This window comes from Ictidomys tridecemlineatus, chromosome 10 (assembly GCF_052094955.1).
Source record: "Ictidomys tridecemlineatus isolate mIctTri1 chromosome 10, mIctTri1.hap1, whole genome shotgun sequence".
Classification (NCBI taxonomy): Eukaryota; Metazoa; Chordata; class Mammalia; order Rodentia; family Sciuridae; genus Ictidomys; species Ictidomys tridecemlineatus.
Genome location: NC_135486.1, coordinates 122,388,494 through 122,408,701, shown reverse-complemented (window position 1 = coordinate 122,408,701; position 20,208 = coordinate 122,388,494). Strand labels below are relative to the sequence as shown.

Sequence of the window (20,208 nt, the reverse complement as noted above, 5' to 3'; positions counted from 1 at the left end):
CTTGGTTGGGAAGGTAGACTGACATGGGCAACAGCAGTCGGATGTCTCAGGCTTGCGCAAGAAATTTTACAAGCATAGTGGGTGTTTAAAAGTCAAAATGGTCACTTTTCTCCAAGGGGTTGCTGGGAGGGGCCTGAAACAGTTCCATAGAGAAGGTAACCATTGAGTCTTGGGAGAGGATGAAAGGGATGTCATTCATGAAAGTTGAGAGAACCAGTGGACTTAAAAGCTTCAAGGTATAGCTTTGTCTAGTATGTTCTGGGAATTGCAAGAATTCTTAGAATGGTGAACTGCCATTCTAAGACACATGGACTTGATCTTTTGGTCATTTGGAGCTCTGAAAGATTTCAGCAGGAACATGATTAGATTTGCATTTGGAAAAGTTACTCTTGACAGTAGCATGAGACTGGATTATTTGACAAGTGACAGATCCAGTTTAAACTTTTAGAGTCACAAAAAGGATGAATTGCAGAACGAAATAAAAAGCAAGTTCAGAAAGGAATGTTAAAGAAATAGACTTGTTAGCATTCAGTAATTGCTAGAATACAGATGATGAGGCAGAAGTCTAGGGTGTTTTCTGAGGATTGGACTGAAATGGAGAACATAGGAAGAGTCAGGGTGGTTAGAAAGCAGACATGTTTATTTGGACATGAGATCCTGTGGGTACAAGGTACTCAGGGAACATGGATGTGGAGATCCTGTGGGTACAGAGGTACTCAGGGAACCGGGATGTGGAGATCCTGTGGAGATCCTATGGGTACAGAGGTACTCAGGGAACTTGGATGTGGAGATCCTATTGGTACAGCACTCAGGGAACCTGGATATGGAGATCCTGTGGGTACAGAGGTACTCAGGGAACCTAGATGTGGAGATACTATGTAGAAAGGTACTCAGGGAACTTGGATGTGGAGATCCTGTGGGTACAGAGGTACTCAGGGAACTGGGATGTGGAGATCCTGTGGGTACAGAGGTACTCAGGGAACTGGGATGTGGAGATCATGTAGACAGAGGTACTCTGGGAACTTGGAGTAGAGGTATCAGGGCTGTGAGGACTGCTCAGGTGTTAGTCTGTGGGTGGCTCTGAAGTATGCTTTTTGGAAGAAAAACAACAGTACGTGCTGTTGGGTTATATTGGTAGAAGAGGTGGGAGAAAGGAATACAGCTACAGGAGGGAACATGTAGGGCAATTTATATTATGAAATTTATATTATGTTTACTTAGCAAAGAAAATTTAAAAAATACAAATTGAGACTCCAGTTGACCGAGTTAGAAAAACTCAAGTGAGTAAATCCAAAGAAAGCTGATGAAGGAAAATAATAAAAAATATGTAGGGCTGGGGTTGTAGCTCAGTGGTAGAGTGTTTGACTAGTATGTGTGTTTGAGGCCCTAGGTTCAAGCCCTAGTACCACAGGAAAGAAAAGTATGGAAATTATTGAAACTAGAAAACAAAAAAGTGGTCCAGATACAATCTCTACAAACAAATACTGTTTTTTTGAAAACATGAATATGACAAAGTTCTGGAAAGGTTCATAGAAAAGAGAAGGTGAGCACCAAAAACACGCACTGAAGAAAATATAACTACAAATACATTAAAAATTGAGCAAATCACAAATTGATTCTGTGCCATAAAGTTTAACAACCAACATAAAGTGGTTAATTTGTTAGAAAAATAAATTGTCAAAATTGACTACATAGAAGTAGAAACAGATTTATAGCCATTAAAAAACATGATGAAGTTAACCCTATCAAAATACTAAACCAAACAAAAACTTGGCAAACTCAGATGATTTTTCTGGCCAACGTCTATCCAATTTCTTAAGATATAGAAGTGTGTAACTTATTCACAATGCTCTAGAAAGTGATTAAATACAGAGAATATGGTAGGGGCCTATAATTTTCTTATCTCACTTATGAATGGATATGAAAATTTAGAATAGAAAATTTAGCAAACATATCATTAGTGTAGTTTTAAAAAAATCATTACCAGGAGCTGGGATTGTAGCTGTGTGGTAGAGCATGTGCTTTTCAAGCACAAGGCTCTGGATTTAACCTCCAGTGCCAGAGTAAAAGAGCCTCTACAAAAAAAAAAGAGCTCATTAAACTCATGTAGAGTGCAAATATTAGTCAACATGAAAAAGATCAAGCAGTTCATGTTAAGAGATTAAAGGAGGAAAATTGATTGCTTGGAAAATTGCAGATGAAGCATTCATAAAGTCTAGCACTTGGCTAGGGGGTGTAAGCACGTTGCTGGAGTACATGCTTAACATGCAAAAGGCTGTGGGTTCAATCCCTGGCACCAAAATTAAAATGACATTTACAATAAACATTTCTTTGCAAACTTGGAACAGAAGGTGAGAGATTTCCAGTAGAAACATAACAAACCCCTTATCTATTTGTCTGTCTGTCTATCTATCTATCTATCTATCTATCTATCTATCTATCTATCTATCTATCTTTGTGGAGCTGGGGATCAAACCCAGGACCTTGTGCATGCAGGGCAAGCACTCTACCAACTGAGCTACATCCCCAGCAGTGAAGTTTATAAATATTTTCTGTAAAGCCAGGAATGATGGGGCTGGAGATGTGGCTCAAGCGGTAGCGCGCTTGCCTGGCATGCGTGCGGCCTGGGTTCGATCCTCAGCACCACATACAAACAAAGATGTTGTGTCTGCCAAAAACTGGAAAAAAAAAAATCAAAAAGTTCTCTTCTCTTCTCTCTCTCTCTCTCTCTCTCTCTCTCTCTCTCTCTCTCTCTCTCTCTTCTTTAAAATAAATAAATAAATAAATAAAAATTTAAAAAAAAAAGCCAGGAATGAGGCAAGAATTCCTATTATTGCCACTTCTATTCATCATTTCATTGAAGGTACTAATCCTAGTAATAAAAAAAGAACAAAATTGATAAAAGGTTGGAAAGGAAGATCATACTTTTGTTTACAAGTGGTATGATCATCTATATAGAAAACTCAAGTGAAGGCACAAACAGGCTGGTTAGAATTTGAAATATTCAGCAGAGCCTGACATCAAGATCAGGATGTAAAATTCTTTTTCATTTGTATAAACTCAATAACAATAGTCATTGTAATTGCTAGAGGATACCTCCAGCAATAGCCAGATGAGTTAGTATGTCTTTGAATCTGACAAGATAAATAATGAACTTTCAAGAAAGTTTTTCCAAGTGGTGCTGGCATTTGAACTCAGGGCTTTGGGCATGCTGAGCATGTATTCTGCCATTGAGTTACATGCCCAGCTCTCTCACCCACCAGAGAAAGTTTTTTTGTTTGTTTGATTGTTTTTTAAATCTTTGTTTATTTTTATGTGATGCTAGGGAACAAATATGTGTGCCACCAGAGAAAGTTTTTAAAAATTATTGAAAAAGAAAAGTAGGCCAGGTATGGTGGCGCATGCCAGTAATCCCAGCGGGTCGGGAGGCTAAGGCAGGAGGATCGCTATTTCATAGCTAGCCTCAGCAAAAAGTGAGGCACTAAGAAAATCAGTGAGAACCCTGTCTCTAAATAAAAATACAAAATGGGGCTGGGGATGTGGCTCAGTGGTCAAATACCCCTGAGTTCAATCCCTGGCACCAAAAAGAAAAAAAAAGAAAAAAGAAAAGAAAAGAAGGAACAAGAAAAGTAGACCCAAATAATGGAGGGAAATACCACATTCATCGTTTAGGAAATTACAGTATTATAAAGACTTCCTGAATTAGTGAATTTACTTTAATTTCCACTTAGCAGGAATTTCTGGGAACTTGTAATTGGAACCTAAAATTCACATGGGAGATTGAAGAGCAGAGAATAGCCACCACAACTGTTTCTTTTTTGGGGGGGTGGGGTTGGGGGGTGGTGCTAGAGTTTTGGTGCTTTCCACTGAGCTATACCCTCAGCCCTTTTTATTTTAAATTTTGAGACAGGATTTCAGTAAGTTGCTGAGTCTGGCCTTGAAGTTGATCCTCCTGCCTCAGCTTCCAGAATTGCTGGGAATAACAGGCATGCACCACCACACCTGGCTAGCCAGGACCATTTTGAATAATAACAATAAGTGGTAGACTTCTTGTGGTTGATAGTAAAATTTAAAGCTGCGTGGTACTAAGGTATGGGGAGAGAGACAGTGATGAAACAAACAATAGAAGCCTAGAAACAAACCTAGGTACACATGCAAGCTTGCTGTGTGAGAGACGTGGTATTGTAAACCCACCAGGAAAAGGTGAGCAGTTCAGTAAATGGGCTGGGCAATTGGCCGCCCGAATGGAGCAAGATTATAAAGTAGAGAGCTGGTTCCAGGCTTTCCAAACTAATTCCAAGGAGAGGAAAGACTGAAAGTAAAGAGAACTATAAAATTCGTAGAAGATTTTTGATATGCCTCAGAAAATATCTGAGTGTCTGAAAACTTATTAATCTGTTTGGTAATAGAGATACTTCTTGGGTTTTTTTGGTTGCATAATTTATGTTTAAAATTTAATTTTTACATTTTTACTGTTGTTAATTTAAGTAAAATTTCTTCTGTGGATAAAATGGCATTGCTGGTGAAGAAAATTAAAAACTGTCTCATCCATGTAATTGCTTAAGTAAAAATACATTTTTGCTATATGTTCAATATTTTTTAATGGAGAAGTTTATTTTTCTGTTTAAATATAGGTAATGTATAGCCTTTATTTCTGTCTTCATAAGACTTTTTACCATTTATTAAAGGAAGGAATGTATCTTTTTGAAGAGATTTGTATTCTGTAAATAAAAAATTGGTTGTAACAATAAAAAAAAATTCGTAGAAGAAAATGAAAAAGTCTTTATGGTGATAGTATTGGGAAGGGATTCCCAAATAATTCATACATACACAATCATGAAAGGAAATAGGTGATAGAATTAATCAATTGTGGAAATGCAAGTCAAATTGAAGTGAGATACCACCTTGTGTACAGTAGGATTGTTATAATAAACAACAGATAATAAGTGTTGGCAACACTGTGGAGAAATTGGAACATTTTTATACTGCTAGTGAAATGCAGAATAGTGCAACTGCTTTGGAAAAGAGCCTGGCAGTTCCTCAGAAGATTAAATAGACCCTGCAGTGGCACTTCTAGGTCTGTAGCCAAGAGAAATGAAAACCGGTCCCCACAAAAACCTTCATACATGTTCATAGGATTATTTACACTAGCTGAAAAGTGGAAACCCAGACATTCACCATCTAATGAATGGATAAATAAAACATGTACAAGTTAGAGATCTTGTTCAGTGGAATATTTTTGGCAATAAAGGAATACAGTATCGTTGTGTACTACAACATGGATGAATCTTGAAAACATTAGTCTAAGTGAAGTCTAATTGTATTTATTTGAAATGAATGGGCAAATCTACAGAGATGAGGAGCATCATTAGTGGTTGCTTCAGGGCTAAAGGAAATGTGGATTGCTGTAAAGAGTATGGAGTTTCTTTAGGGGGTGATAAAATGTTTGAAAATTATGATCTCTCCATACTCGTGATGGTTGCCCAAATCTGTGAGTATATTAAAAACCATTGAATTGTGGGCTGGAGTTATGGCTCAGTGGTAGAGCACTTGCCTAGCATGTGTGAGGCACGAGGTTCAAACCCCAGCACCCCACATAAAAATAAACAAACAAAATAAAGGCATTTTTAAAAAAAAAACAACCATTGAATTGTATACTTCAGATGGGTAATTTGTATAGTCTGTGAATAAGAGATATCTCTAATAAAGCTATTTTTAAAAAGTCAAGAACTCTTTGTATGACAAGGCATATCATAAACCATAATAAAGAAAATCCAGAGACTATAAAATTGTTAAAGATTCAAGAGGGGCCGGGGTTGTGGTTCAGTGGTATAGCGCTTGCCTGGCATGCGTGAGGCAAATGTGGGTCAGTACGATCCCTGGCACCACATAAAAAATAAATAAGGGTATTGTTCATCTAAAACTAAAAAAAAAAAAGAACATAAAAGGGGGGCTGGAGTTGTGGCTCAGTGGTAAGCACACGCCTGGCACATGTGAGGCACTGGGTTTGATCCTTAGCACTACATAAAAATAAGTAAGTAAATAAGTAAATAAAGTATTGTGTCTGTCTACAACTTGTGGTTGGGGGGGGAGCAGTAGTAACTGACCAAACCATTTAGGCAGTTCACTTTTGAATGGATCCAAAAGGGTGATAAAAAAGTGAAGAGGTAGCTTGGCGTGTTGGAGCATGCCTGCAACCCCAGTGGTTTGGTAGGCTGAGGCAGGAAAATCAAAGTTCAAAGCCAGTTTGGCAATGGCAAGGTGCTAAGCAACTCAAAAACAAACAAACAAAAAAACGAAAAACGGCTGGGGATGTGGCTCAGTGCCCCTGAGTTCAATTCCTGCCCCCTCCCCCCGAATAAAAAGGAGGTGCTGGGTTTCTGAAGGTGAAGTTTAGAGTGATATGTACCATTTTACATCCATCTAGTTGGCTCAACGTGTTATGACAGAGCATCAAGGCTCAGCACAGGTATTGGGAAATAGAGCAAGGCCTTTTAGAGATGGTCTCACTGAGTTGCTTAGTATCTTGCTTTTTGTTGAGGCTGGCTTTGAATTCAAGGTCCTCCTGCCTCAGTCTCCTGAGCTCTGGGATTACAGGTATGCACCAGTATGCCCAGCAAGAAAGGCCTTTAATTGCAGGTTCTGGGTGGGGGAAGTGTAACCTCAGACAACCTGCTTATAGAGCATTTTGGATTATATCAGGTCAGGTTGAAGGGGGACCCTAACTCCATGAATAACTGAAATTAGAGCCTTTCTAGTACTCATTGTAAGTCCCTTTGTGAGTGAAACAGTGGGAAGAACCTAGCTGGGATATTTCTTTCTGTCCAGCCATCTATTCTGTATTTGAATTATCTCAGCTATATCTATCTATCTATATATATATAAATCTCAGGTAGCCATCTGGATATAAATCTATATCTACATTTATATCTAGATATGTGTCAGTTACATTCAGAGGACTATATGGGCATAGATCAAAAGATAAATCTCAGAAACAGAATGTTAAGTGGAAATGTATGAGGGTTGACGCATACCTATAATTCTAGTGACTCCAGAGGCTGAGGCAAGAGGATCGCAAGTTCAAGGCCAGCCTCAGAAACGAGTTCTTCAGCAACTTAGTGAGACCAAAAGGGCTGGGAATGTGGGTCATTCAAAAAAAAAAAATTCAAATAGTGTTAGTAATTATATCTTTGTATATATACATGTATATATACTTTTACTAAGTACAGAAAACATGCTTGGATAATGGTACTTGCCAGTTTAAGGATTGAATTTTCATCTGAGGAGAGAGAGTAAATATTATTTTCCATCTCAGAGGGCTCCTGTGAAGACAAGAGGCCCAGCCTGGCTGGTCTGAAATATGTATTTTGGGTTCTTAGAGTCTGTTCATTTACCTTTTTGCTCTAAAATTTAAAAACTGGTACAGACTTTAAGGGGTTGCTTTTTGTGAATGTGGTACGCTCACACTTGTTGGTTGTGTGCCAGCTGTGTTTAGGAACCAGGGGCAGGGCTGAAGACAGGCAGAATATCTCTGCTTCAGTAGATCTCACAATGAGGGGACAGCATGGACAAGTGGTGAAATTTCAGGTGGACACCGAGCCTTGTGGAGGGAGCAAAGCAGGGAGCTGGGGCAGGTCAGTGTGGTCAGGGAGCTGTGGGGCAGAGGTCTGCTGTCCTGAAGAACATGCATGTGAGCTCTCAGGAAAAGCTTCTCAGGCAGGTGTAAAGGGTCACAAAATAGGTCATGCTTAAAAACCTCAAGCAAAATAAAATACTTAGGAATAAACAAAAGAAGTGTAAGCTTACACTACTAAAATGGAAAACATTGTTGAAATAAAGAAAACCTGAATAAATGAAAAGGGCATCCCAGCCATGCTCGTGGACTAGAAGACAACACTGTTGATATGATATTACTCCTAGCCCACCCTCAGATGGAGTGCAGTCCCCATCAGAGTCCAATGTGGGGGGAGCTGATGGTGGTCAAGTTGGAAAGGTCCACAGGGCAAGATCGGGCGCGGTCACAGACTTCATCCTGGGTTGGTGGACGCTTGGGATGTTTAAGTAGGGGAGTGATGAAATCCAGTATTTAATATTTATTGAGTACCCACTGTATGCCAGGTACAGGTGCACATGAGTGATGGGGTAGTCAGTAGAATAGTGTCGAATAAACAGAATTTAGCTTTTTAGTGGTGAGAAATGAAAACATTTTAAATTTATTTCTGTCCAGTGACATACTTAAACATCTTTTTAAGTAATATGGAAGTAGTGGTATTCATTATAGATATTTAGATGGTTCAGTCTGAAAGACAGTGCGTATCTTTCAAAATCTAACCATTTTGAGGCAATAGCAGTCAGCGTTTACTGCTTTTTCCTTCTAGTCTTTTAATTAATTAATTAATTAATTTTGGTGCTGGGAATTGGATCCAGACCCTTGCACGTGCCAAGCATTTGCTCTTCTTCCACTGAGTCACAGTACCAGCCCCTTGAATGAATTTATTGGTCAGTCATTTCTCAGGTTCAACTACAAGTGTCTCCCCTAACACCCAGCACTACTAAAGGAAACAAAAGTGAGAATCAGTCTACACATCTGATGATCCATTTCTTTCAGGTGGAGCTGGTCACAATAATGTTGAGCGCCAGCCCCCTGGAGAGCCTGAAGCTGCATGTCAGCAGTCGGCCCCCCCTGGTGGTCTTCATGATCAGCGTGAGTGCCATGGCAATAGCGTTCCTGACCCTGGGCTATTTCTTCAAGATTAAGGAGATCAAGTCACCTGAAATGGCAGAGGTCAGTATGTTCTAACTTCTCCTGGGCTTACGGGTGTAGAAGTGCCTCTTGGCTCTCTGCATGTCTTTGTTTAGTTGTGAGTTTTTGCTCCTGGTGAGAAACATGGGTTTTTATTCAGGATTTTCTGTCTTCCACTCCTCAACTCACTTTGTTAGGAAATATTATTGTTTGATTTAAATAATGCTGCTGGTTAATATTTCAGCAATAAAACAGATGTGGTTTGGAGAGTATATTTTTTAAAATGATTTGTTTCAAGCAGCTAGAGAATTCACTTCTTTGAAATTTATAATTAAGTTGCTCACTGCTATTTGCAAAAATTGAAAATTTGGTACTTCAAAGTCACACGTCGTCATTGAATTTTATCAGCTGTTCTGATGGCCTTTTTATTGGCCAAGAAGGGATTCTAAAGAAATTTGAAAGTAGGATCTTATTTCCAAATATATGTATCTTTTTTAATCATGGAAATCTTCAGTTATTTATAAACTTGCCATTTAGATTGTACATTTTCAACAATTTAAGTAAGTTATTGGGGCACTAATCTTTAGGCATATAATAGTTGGGACACATGTAGTGCAGATTTTGAAAGTTGTGTATTTTATATGTTAGAAAACAACAAATTTAATAGTTCTTGTTTAATAGAAGTGAATTAATTTTTTAAATTAATAAGTAGAGATGATGCTGGATTAATGGTAAGTGGTTTGGGTGGTAGAACAGAGTCTGTCTTCCCTGGAGCGTCTCCTCTTACACCTTTCTTCCTGCTTGCCTGCTGGTGGATGTGGGTGAGATTGGGGTGTTAGTGTTGCTCTGCTGAGTGTGCATTTGTGTGCCTTGTGCTGGAGAGGAGAGGGTCTGAAATTGGCTTTCTCTTGTTCTCTTTGGCATTCTAGATCGGAGGTGATCTTGGCAGTGGGGACAGTCTTCACACACAAACTGTCTTACATAGGTCAACTAACAAGTTTAAGCTATTTTTATTATGGAACCCTTTCAAAGAGTTTCTTATCAGGGCACATATTGGCTGACTTAATTCTTCCTCTCTCTTGTCTCTACCTGAATCCTTAAAAGTTGCTGTAATCACATTAAAGCTGAAAATGGACATTCTAGTCACAATCAGATCTCTGCTACATCCTGGCATTTCTTACTTGCAGAGCTCAAACTCCTGTGGAATATGCAACCAAGGCCAATGGTTAAGATTTATTCTGGGGGCTGGGGTTGTAGCTCAGCGGTAGAGCACATGTGAGGTGCTGGGTATACCCCTCAGCACCACATAAACATAAATAAGCAAAATAAAGGTATTGAGTCCAATTATAACTAAAACAAATAAAAAAAAAGATTTATTCTGGGCAATGAGCCCTTGATAGTCAAAGTGGCTCCTGGCATTGGCTTTGGCTGGCCGTTCAGCATGGGATTTGGAAAGGCAGGAATGCATGGGAAAATTTGGGGCTGCAAATCAGAACTTAATTCTTCCTTCAACAGTGGAATTGAGAGCCCCTAATATGCTCTGGGCCTTGGTTTTTTTCATGTCTGCGATATGCTGGGATAAGATTAGAATGTTCACTTCTCAATCCTGATGTTTCTACTGAGTGTGTAGGCATTAGGAAAAATGAAATATGATATATCCGTTTATCTTAGTAAATGTCAACATACAGTTGTATTGAATGCTATAAGATAGGTTTCCTGACTTCTGGGGATTACTCAAATGCTTTTAAAATTAATACTGTTTGGTTCTAATTCCAGTGGCTTGGGAGGCTGAGGCAGGAGGATCTCAAATTCAACGCCAGCTTTAGCAACTTAGTGAGGCCCTATCTCCAAAAAAAAAAAGCAGGGCTGGGGATATGGTTAAATGCCTCTGGATTCAATATTACAATTCTCTCTCTCTCATATAAATGGAAGAATAAAATACATACTCTTAAAAAAAATAAAAATAAAATAGATTCTTGTTGCGTTCTTTATAGATACTGGCATCTGTTTCTCTATGAAATAATCAACTGTGTTTTAAAAACTGTATTATGGGCTGGGGATATGGCTCAAGCGGTAGCCCTCTCACCTGGCATGCGTGCGACCCGGGTTCGATCCTCAGCACCACATACAAAGAAAGATGTTGTGTCCGCCGAGAACTAAAAAATAAATATTAAAAATTCTCTCTCTCTCTTTCTCTCTCCTCTCTCACTCTCTTTAAAAAAAAACTGTATTATGATTTAAGTCATTGATGCATGACAGAAGGATATGACATTAGGAGAGAAGTCTGGAGCTGGGGATGCAGCTCAGTGGCCGAGCACTTGCCTGGCCTACACAAGGCCCTGGGTTCTATTCCTAGCAGTGCAAAAAAGAGAAAGAACAGGAAAAGAAGGACAGTACTGCAAACACACTCTGTGCCCTTCCTAAAGTGGGAGCAGGCACCAGATGAGCATCGGGCTTTACTGCTGTTTGTGTTCTAGGAAGAGAAAGCAGTGTATGTAGAATTAACCTGTTGAGGAATTGTTTTAAAAAATTATCATTGTAACTCTGAAATGAATTTAGATTAGTGCTTTTATTATTTAGTACTTTTTTTCAAGTTTGATTCTGAAGCTAGATCTTCTTAAAAGTATAATAAGCTGGGTTTAAAAAAACCACATTTTTCTCAAGTGCTTATTTAATCTTACAGGGTATTTGCTGTCTCATGGCACAGTAGTTTTTCTTTTTGGTGTGTATGTGGCAGTGAGTAGGCAGACTGCACTGTCCTGCCAGTGTATGGTGGTGGTGCAGCGATTGACTCCACATTATGGGCTTCTCTTGTGAGGTGGCACCACACTGAGGGTTATGACTGTGTCCCTGTGGTAGGAGACTCTGGGACTGCTCACGTTTCTTTCTCTCTATCTCACTTTACTGAAGGATTGGAATACTTTTCTGCTGCGGTTTAATGATTTGGACTTGTGCGTATCAGAAAACGAAACACTAAAGCATCTATCAAATGACACCTCAACTCCGGAGAGCACAATGACCAGTGGGCAGTCCAAAGTGTCCACTCAGTCCCCCCAGACCCTGGAGGACTCAGGCCCAGTTAACATCTCAGTTGCAATCACCCTAACCCTGGACCCACTCAAACCCTTCGGAGGCTACTCTCGCAACGTCACCCATCTGTACTCGACCATTTTAGGACATCAGATTGGACTTTCAGGTGTGTACGAGATAGTCAACCACATATGGGTCTATTCATCATACTGTTTGTTTTTGCATGTGTGTCTCCTTTTGTTGAGCTTAAATTCTGAGGTCAAGAAGGAAGCATTGGTACCACATGTTTTCACTTAGTAAAGTACTGAGCATAATGTAATCCCTTTCTAAAAGCTTGTAACTAAAATCAGAAACTGATGGGCTGGGAGTGTAGCTCATTGGTAGAGCACTTAACTCGCACCTGTGGTGTCTTGGGTTTGAGCTTCAGCACCATACACACCAAAAAAAAAAAAAAAAAAAACACAAAACTGTAAAGTTTGTTTGTGGTCTTATAATTCACCCTTGAACAGCAGTCTGATTTTACTTGGATTTTTTTTGCAGGGGGGTTGATGGAGATTTGCAACAATTTGAAAAAACTTATAGATGAACTGTGTAGCCTAGAAATATTGAAGAAAATATAAAAATTGTAGATATGTTAGTAAATTTTTTAAAAAATTATTGTTTTTAGTTATAGGTGGACACAATACCTTTATTTCATTTTATTTTTTGTGTTGCTGGGGATTAAACCCAGTGCCTCACCCATGCTAGGCAAGCGTTCTACCACTGAGCCACATCCCTGGCCCTGTTGGTAATTTTTAAAAAATAATTTACTACCTTAAAATATGTCTTTTATAAAAAGTTCAAATTTATCAAAATGCATTTTGTAAACAGAATTGTATGTGTTGACATTTGCAGACAAGAGAAATGTGAGCAAACCTAAAACGTGGCATTAAATTGTAACTGCATAAAACTAACTGTAGTGCACACTGCAATGATTTCATAGTCCTTTCTTATTGCTGTTGTGATCTCAAGTGTTATAAATATCCATATAAGTTAAGATACTGGGTGGCGCTCATCATCGCTGAATGAGCAGTCCTCTCTTCACTAGTAGTTCAGCATGTTGTAAACGTGATCTCACTGTACTAGTGTGTTAGTCCACATGTATACTATAGATATAGCACACAACCTGTGCTAATCAGCTGCATTGTCTGTACAGCTTCCAGTCAATGCAAGACTGAGTTAAGTTCTTGGGGACTCAAAAGTTATATTCAAATTTTCTACTGGGTGGAGGGTAACCCTTATGTTTTTCAAGACTCAATTGTGTGTACAAACACATAATTTTTATTGAGTCTATCCTGTGGAATTTTCAGTACTTACCATGAGGACATTGTCTTTAGTCTACTTTCCTCCCTGCTCAGTGCTGAGGACTGAACCCAGAGCCTCATGCATGTTAGGCAGGTGCTCTACCATACCTGAGCATTGTTTGAGTGCCCATTGTTAGTCCTGTGCTAGCTGCTGAGAGAACTAGAAACAGTCTAAGATCTGACCTGCTCCCCTTGGAATTTTGGGATTACAGAAGAGACAAAAATAACATGAGTTAACATATCTATCAGGCACTTAAAAATAGTTTCTGGCACAAAAGAAATGCTATATAAGCACTTGTTAGATAATATGAAAACTAAACACCTATAAAAACAAAACATGGATACTGTCCTTTGACTAATGCTACACCTGTGAGGTACTGAGGTTCTGGAGGACAAAAAGGCATTGGAAGTGGAAAAATCAGAAAAGGCTTCATGTGAGATTCTTGGAAGATTAACCTTTGACTCTTTGTTTACTGAAAACTTTTTTTGTAAAGTCCTTAAAGAAATTTGTAGCACCTGCCTGTCTCCTGTTGCCTGTTTGAGAGCTAATCCCATGGTAATGAAGACTTCTGGGTTTTCCATGTAGCAAGCATGCATATCATCTTCTCACACAATATAGAACTTTTAGTTTAAGCTCTATCACTAATCAGTCCCAATATCTTTCTTAAATCTGATAGACCTCTGTATGTAAAAAGGGAACATTAACCTTTCTTTGGCCACATTCGTGGGATATTGGTGACTTACAAATGAAGTCAGCAGACAGAAGCAATTTGAGAATGCTGTGTGCTGCAGGGTCTAGAACAGCAACGTAAATTCCCCTAACCAAGCTCTCCAGTGCAGATGCTGCTTTGGCTTTGGTTGGCATCTCAGGCCCTGGGTGAAAAGGGGCGTCTCTTCGTGTGCCACTTGGTGGCTCTGCTAGTTGAACAGGTCTCATGCTTGGGATCAGAACTGTTCCCACAAAGACAGGTGGCAGGTAATTCCTGGGTGGGTTTATATTCATGACTCCCTTGAATCCCAGAGAAGAATGTATGAATTCTTGCCATTATTTAAAAAAAAAAAAATGGGTTTGTCTTTCACAGGCAGGGAAGCCCACGAGGAGATAAACATCACCTTCACGCTGCCTGCAGCTTGGAGCTCAGATGACTGTGCTCTTCATGGTCACTGTGAGCAGGTGGTGTTCACAGCCTGCATGACCCTCACAGCCACCCCTGGGGTGTTCCCCGTGACCGTGTAAGTATCTCTACTCCTGTCTGATAAGCCATTCCAGACATCTGAGGGTGTAAATTGGACCTTACTTTCTATTAAACACATTTTTATTTCTGAAACCTGCTTCAGTTTTCTGAGCATCAGTGTCGCTTTATGTTTAAGGTGTTCTTTCTTGGGCTTTTGTGCCTCTCTCTATATAAAGGAGATAATGATCTGTAAAGAAATATGTGAGATACGCAAGATAAATCCTATACTTACAAGAGTTCTGTGCTGAATACAGAGGAATTGTACTGGGATATATCTATTTTAGACATTTGGAGGTTTGCAGGATGAGGTCAGAAAATGAATAATGCCTAATGCAAAAGTTTGTATGTAAAGCTTTGAGTTGTAACTAAGAATTTTGGTAATTTGAGAGTAGGTGTAAAAGGAACATCAGTGGCCACATCAGATGTGAGATGACAGTGAGTTGAATTCTGAAGGCAAGACTCCATTGCTCAACACCCAGATGTCAAGTGCCTGTAGTTTTCCTGTTACATGTTTATTTAAAAAATAAGACTGAAACTACACATATAATGTGTTCATCCCAAAGAAGCATGTGTATTTCCCACATGTATCATGTTGAGGATGCCTGGTGCAGCGGGAATGGGTCACTGATGGTCTTTCCCTCTGCTTGCAGGCAGCCACCGCATTGCATTCCTGACACTTACAGCAATGCCACACTCTGGTACAAGATCTTCACGACAGCCAGGGATGCCAACACAAAATATGCTCAAGATTACAATCCCTTCTGGTGTTACAAGGGAGCCATCGGAAAAGTCTACCATGCTTTGAATCCCAAGCTTACAGTTATTGTTCCAGATGTAAGTGAAATGTGTGTGTGTCCTTGAATGGGGAGTGTAGGCCCTGGCTACTTCCTAGGGTGAGCTTAGTCCCTGCGACTCTAGATTTTCAGCTGAGGTTGTCCTGGGTAGAATAAATGAGATTTGGAAAAACAGGCCACCTTTTTGGCTAAGAAAAATTTGATTATTTTCTTTATTTATTGTTTTGCCCAGCAACTGCCATCCCCTAACCCGCAGGGCTTGCAAGAGATGTTTGCATGGTCTCACTGATGCCTGCAACCATTCACAGAATATGTGGTTAGTGTCACCAGGAACAATTGATAGTTTGGAATTCAGAAAGATAGGCCTTGGAGGAGGTGTGAGTCTTGGGCGAGGTGTGAGTCTTGGGCGAGGTGTTATAGTCTGAATAGGTCTGACTTGAGGAAAGGAGGAGAAAGCCCTGCTGTCTGGTTGAGAAGGTGTTATGCCAGCTTCCTCCTGGTGAAGGCTGCACTGCTGTTCTCAGACGTTAGGTGGAGTTCTCTCTTTAGGCCTGGCCCTTTCCCTTTTCTGTGGCTCTTGTTCATATATGTGGCACTGGGGTTTGAACCCCAGCTCCTTTTTATTTTTTATTTTGAGACAGGGACAGGGTCTCACTATTTGCCCAGGCTGGCCTTGAACTTGCCATCCTCCTGCCTTGGCCTCCCAAGTCACTGGGATTATAGGTATGGACACCACACCTGGCCTCTATGGCTCATTTTTATCAAGTGTCGGAGTTGGTAGGTCAGGGACCTCCAGAACTGAGCAGGAGAGATGCGGCTGGTGGGCATGTACCAGGTTCCAGAAGGCCCTTCCTGCCTAGCTGAGGCATTCAGCCTTTCTCCTGGGGCAGATGGTCACTGCCTTTGTTGGGCAGCAAGGCACTTGTAAAGCAATGCATTAAAAAGATGGTTCTGCCACCTGGGACATGTAAATGGGAAGGAAAAGGAATGGAAGCATGTCTGGGTTTCTCCCACAAGCAGCAGGGCCTGGTGATTGATTGCATATGGGGGCTTGCAGAGGAAAGAACTCAACAAACTTCAACATGGTCAGCAAGGAACTTACAAAAATGGTAAAATGCAGAAGGAAGAAAGCTGGCTCTGGGGAGGGTGAAGTGCCAAGGCCCTTCTGGTGGACTCAGGCTAGAGCCTTCAACCTGAAGGCAGTTGGGGAAAGAGAAGAGAGGGGGCTAAAGATAGGTGTTGGGTCTCCATAGGGAGGAGGCCTGGGAAGGTGGGGTGTGGGCAGTGTGGGCTAGAGGCCAGGCAGAGGAAGGAGTGGGTGACACACTGCTGAAAGACACTGTGCCTCCACTGAATGGGTGTCAGCTGTGGGGTTGTGATGACAAGCGAGGCCTATGTTTCAGCTTGAGAGTGAGACTGATGCCAGTCTGGAGCTGGGAATCCCAGCTTCAGAAACTCAGTGCAGATGTTTCTGTTTTTTTCTTGTTTATTTAGGATGACCGTTCACTAATAAATTTGCATCTCATGCACACCAGTTACTTCCTGTTTGTGATGGTGATAACCATGTTTTGCTATGCTGTTATCAAAGGCAGACCCAGCAAATTACGTCAGAGCAATCCTGAATTTTGTTCCGAGAAGGTAGGTGAGCTGGGGATGGAGTCTGGCCCAACACTTTGCTGGAGGGCATTCTGTATATGGATATTCCCAGTTAGTTCTTTACCCCACTTATTGTGAGCAGCACCATTTCTTAAAAGAAGTCTGTCCCTGACTTTTCATTACAAGTAGTCTTTACCTGACCCTGAATTGTGATATTGGGTTTTCAGCCATAGACCCAGGCTCCTTAGCAGTTCAGAGCCGACCGCAGCACGTGCTCTGAAGCCCCCTTAGAGAACCACTGATCAAGTGGGCTGCTTTCTGCACCTCTCAACACAGTGGTTCCACAAGTCAAGTGCTGCTTGCAGAAGACTATAGACTTCTAGTAATTCCTGCCTAGGTGATATTGTTTTCTAAGGGGGCTGAATAAGTCCCCACCTGATCAGTGCATGCAGTCAGTGTGTCCTGGTCTCTGGGAGATTGCTGGAGCCCTCATGGGCCTCGCTGTTGGACTGGATCGCCTGTCTTGCTCTCTTCTAGGTGGCTTTGGCTGAAGCCTGATCCCGCAGCTTCCAGTTTTCTGAGAGAGACTGAGAACCATAATGATTGCCTGCTGAACCCAGCCAGGGCCTGGCCACTCTGTGAATACATGATCTTGCAGCGTTGGGTTATTCCAGCCAAAGACATTTCAAGTGCCTGTAACTGATTTGTACATATTTATAAAAATCTACTTGGAAATTGGTCCACGATGCACGTGCTTGGCACTGGGTGCAGCTGGAACTCTTCAGCCTCACCTGGGCGCGCCTGTGGACTTGGGATAGATATGCATAATATTAGAGAGCTCCTATGTCCTGCTGCAGGGGAACAAGTCCTGGTGTTTTTAATCAAGGTCACAGGCGTCTCACTGCTGGTGGGGTTGAGGTTTGCTTTGGTTCTTGTTTCAGCCCAATGTGTACAGAATGTTTGGAACAGTCTGCACCTTTGATATGATACTGCATTTCCAAAGCCACCAATCCATTTTGTGGATTTTGTGTGTCTGTGGCTTAATAATTATAGTAACAACAAAGATACCTTTTACTTCATTTTGCTTGCAAGGAAGCATACCTATCTTCTGTTTTTGTTTTTGTTATTTTTTTTTTAAAGAAAAAAATAAAATAGTCACATTTTAATACTACTCTAGTTAGGACAGACTTGTGCTTTTATCTTGAGTAAAAAGTGAAATATTTAAAAATCACCTATATGGTAAAGATCTAAGTTTCATTTTCCATGTGGATGGTGAGGAACTTGGTTTTCAAGTTGGCACAGAATGTTCTTCTGTCTTTTTTCCCTTTGTTGCTTCTTCCCTCTGCATAAAAGTTAAAGCAGCTTCCTCACCGAAATAGCTTACAAATTAAGAGGTCCTAGAGTAGAGTGACAGCTCGCTGCTCTGCTTCTGGCCTGCAGACAGTGATATAGGAAGAGAGAATGAAACGTAGTGGTCAGGAAAGGGTCTCTTGTTTGTTTTTGGAAATGAGATTCATTTTTGGTTTCCATTTATTTTTATATAACCAACACATCTTCAGGAGGAGAAAGGCAACTACTATATCGTGAAAACTCCGCCTATGAAATTTGAAGGGGTGCAGTTTTGATTTGCTTTTTGTCAAGGAGGATCAGAAATGTTTGATTACCTAGTTTCTCTGTCCCTTTTGCCCTCTGGTCCTCCGACATTTAAACAGAAGTGTGCATTATTTTCTCCAGTCCCTGTTGGTATGTTGTTGCTGTGTTTCTCAACAACTCTGCCTTAATAACTCATTGTCGTTGATGACTTCTGTGTCCTCCCAGGCACTGTCAGAGCAGAAGGACAGTTAAAACCGTGGACAGGACCACCATCTCTTCTTTCCCTTCACTTTAGGTCTGAGGTCTGTTCTAAGTTAGAATTAGTTTCTGAAGTCTGAAGTTCATTGACCCAGGACATTTTATACCAGGCCTTTTTGAATGGAAAACAGTTGTGGGCTTTTATCGAGATTGTTAAAAAATAATCATTGTAGCTATTTGATATGTTAGTATTTCTTCTTTTTTTTTTCCTTTTAGTACATTTCAAGCACAGTAACAATTTTTGTCTATACAGTTTTTATTTTTATTTTTTGGTATGATGTGAGTTGCTTACATGATGGATGACTAATTTGTTAATTTAGTTTTTTCTTGAGAGACTTTGAGAGTGTAATGAGACAAGATTGAGAAAGCCATTTGGCAGGCCTTTAGAAATGTCAGTATCATTTGAACCATCCTATTTTAGATTAAACTGCTACTGAGTTAATAGAATCCCAATGAAGTGGAGTTGTAGGGATAGACTTATAACAGGAAGAGTAATGTAGAAGGAAAAAAACAAGTGAAAAAGGTCAGTTTCACTGCTTTGTTCCATCCAGCTAGTTGCCAGTGTTATTTGCCCTTGCTTTAATTACAGGGAGTGCTGGAATCTGTAACCAGGGGAAGGACATGTTAGGCATGGGGAGAGAAAGTGCCAGAAGTACTTGGGCAGTATGTCTTGTCCTGAGGGCAGACATACACTTTACAATCCACATTCACCACAGCAGGTAATTCTCGAAGATTTAAAGCAACACAGAGGCAGGTTGTGAAGGAAGGCTGGGGAAGAGGAAAGGCCCTGGGCCTTGGGCCAAGAGCCTTTCACAGACCCTCAGGAAGTTAGGGGCCTGTTACTATTGGGGCGCATGCATTCAAGGCTCAGTCCTCAGCTTCCTCTTGCTGGTGGACTCAGGATTAGAAGGGGTCATAGATGGGGCCCTTTGCCATTCAGGGGCAGCAGCACTGGCTTGTCCTCGGGCATCTTGGACTGGAGGTCCATTCAGAGGTCAGCAACTTACTGTTAAAATGGTTGTTCAGATCATATTGATCTCTTTCCTTTCCCTTTTGTCCTGTCACTGTATGACTCGAATCAGTTTTGATTCTATTTGTAAGTTTTCTCATCGTTAGGAACCTGCCATTTCTGCTGCGTGTTCTCTGGCGGTGTGTCAGGATTCAGCATACTGGTTTTCAACCCTTCTGCAGGCACTGGGGTCATGAGGGCCAGCGGATCCACTTCACTTATCTTGCTGCATGATGGTCAGAAGCTGATCTGTTATGGCATTCAACTCCCTGGTTAATTTTCTGTGTTTGAAGTATGTGCATATGTGCTTTACAGAATAAAACATCTGAATTTATTTCCAGTGTCTCCTTTTCCTCCAGTTTGATGGGCATTTTCTGAGGGAAGAACATGTGCAATAAGCAATTGAGAGTTTTTTGCACCTGTTTGTTTGAAGCATCACCTGTTATTAGGATGAGTAGTAGGCATTGTTCCTACTAAGGTGGCCTCACAAAGCCTGGGTCTTTTTCCTAAGAGCACAAAACCTCTTGTCTTTTACAAGGTTGGTAAGAGCTGACAGACCTGACCCAGGTCCTCTCCAAGACTTAAGCAGTGCACAGTGGGGAGCATT

General features: G+C 40.7%; 1 protein-coding gene across 4 annotated transcripts in view; it reads left to right on the top strand.

Annotated features, from left to right (window-relative positions):
- Tmem248 (transmembrane protein 248) overlaps positions 1–19,935 on the top strand; it is a 29,986-nt gene extending 10,051 nt beyond the window's left edge. For 3 of the 4 annotated variants that reach the window (XM_005328545.5, XM_078023966.1, XM_078023963.1), the window contains exons 2-7: positions 8,609–8,785; positions 11,654–11,939; positions 14,199–14,349; positions 15,002–15,185; positions 16,640–16,783; positions 17,279–19,935. In XM_005328545.5, coding sequence (XP_005328602.2) covers positions 8,627–8,785; positions 11,654–11,939; positions 14,199–14,349; positions 15,002–15,185; positions 16,640–16,783; positions 17,279–17,299 — 945 coding nt within the window. In that variant the 5' untranslated portion in view covers positions 8,609–8,626 and the 3' untranslated portion in view covers positions 17,300–19,935. Of the gene's footprint in view, positions 1–8,608; positions 8,786–11,653; positions 11,940–14,198; positions 14,350–15,001; positions 15,186–16,639; positions 16,784–17,278 lie in introns of those variants that run through there. The other variant, XM_078023964.1, reaches the window with a different exon arrangement.
- The last annotated feature ends 273 nt before the right edge of the window (positions 19,936–20,208 follow it).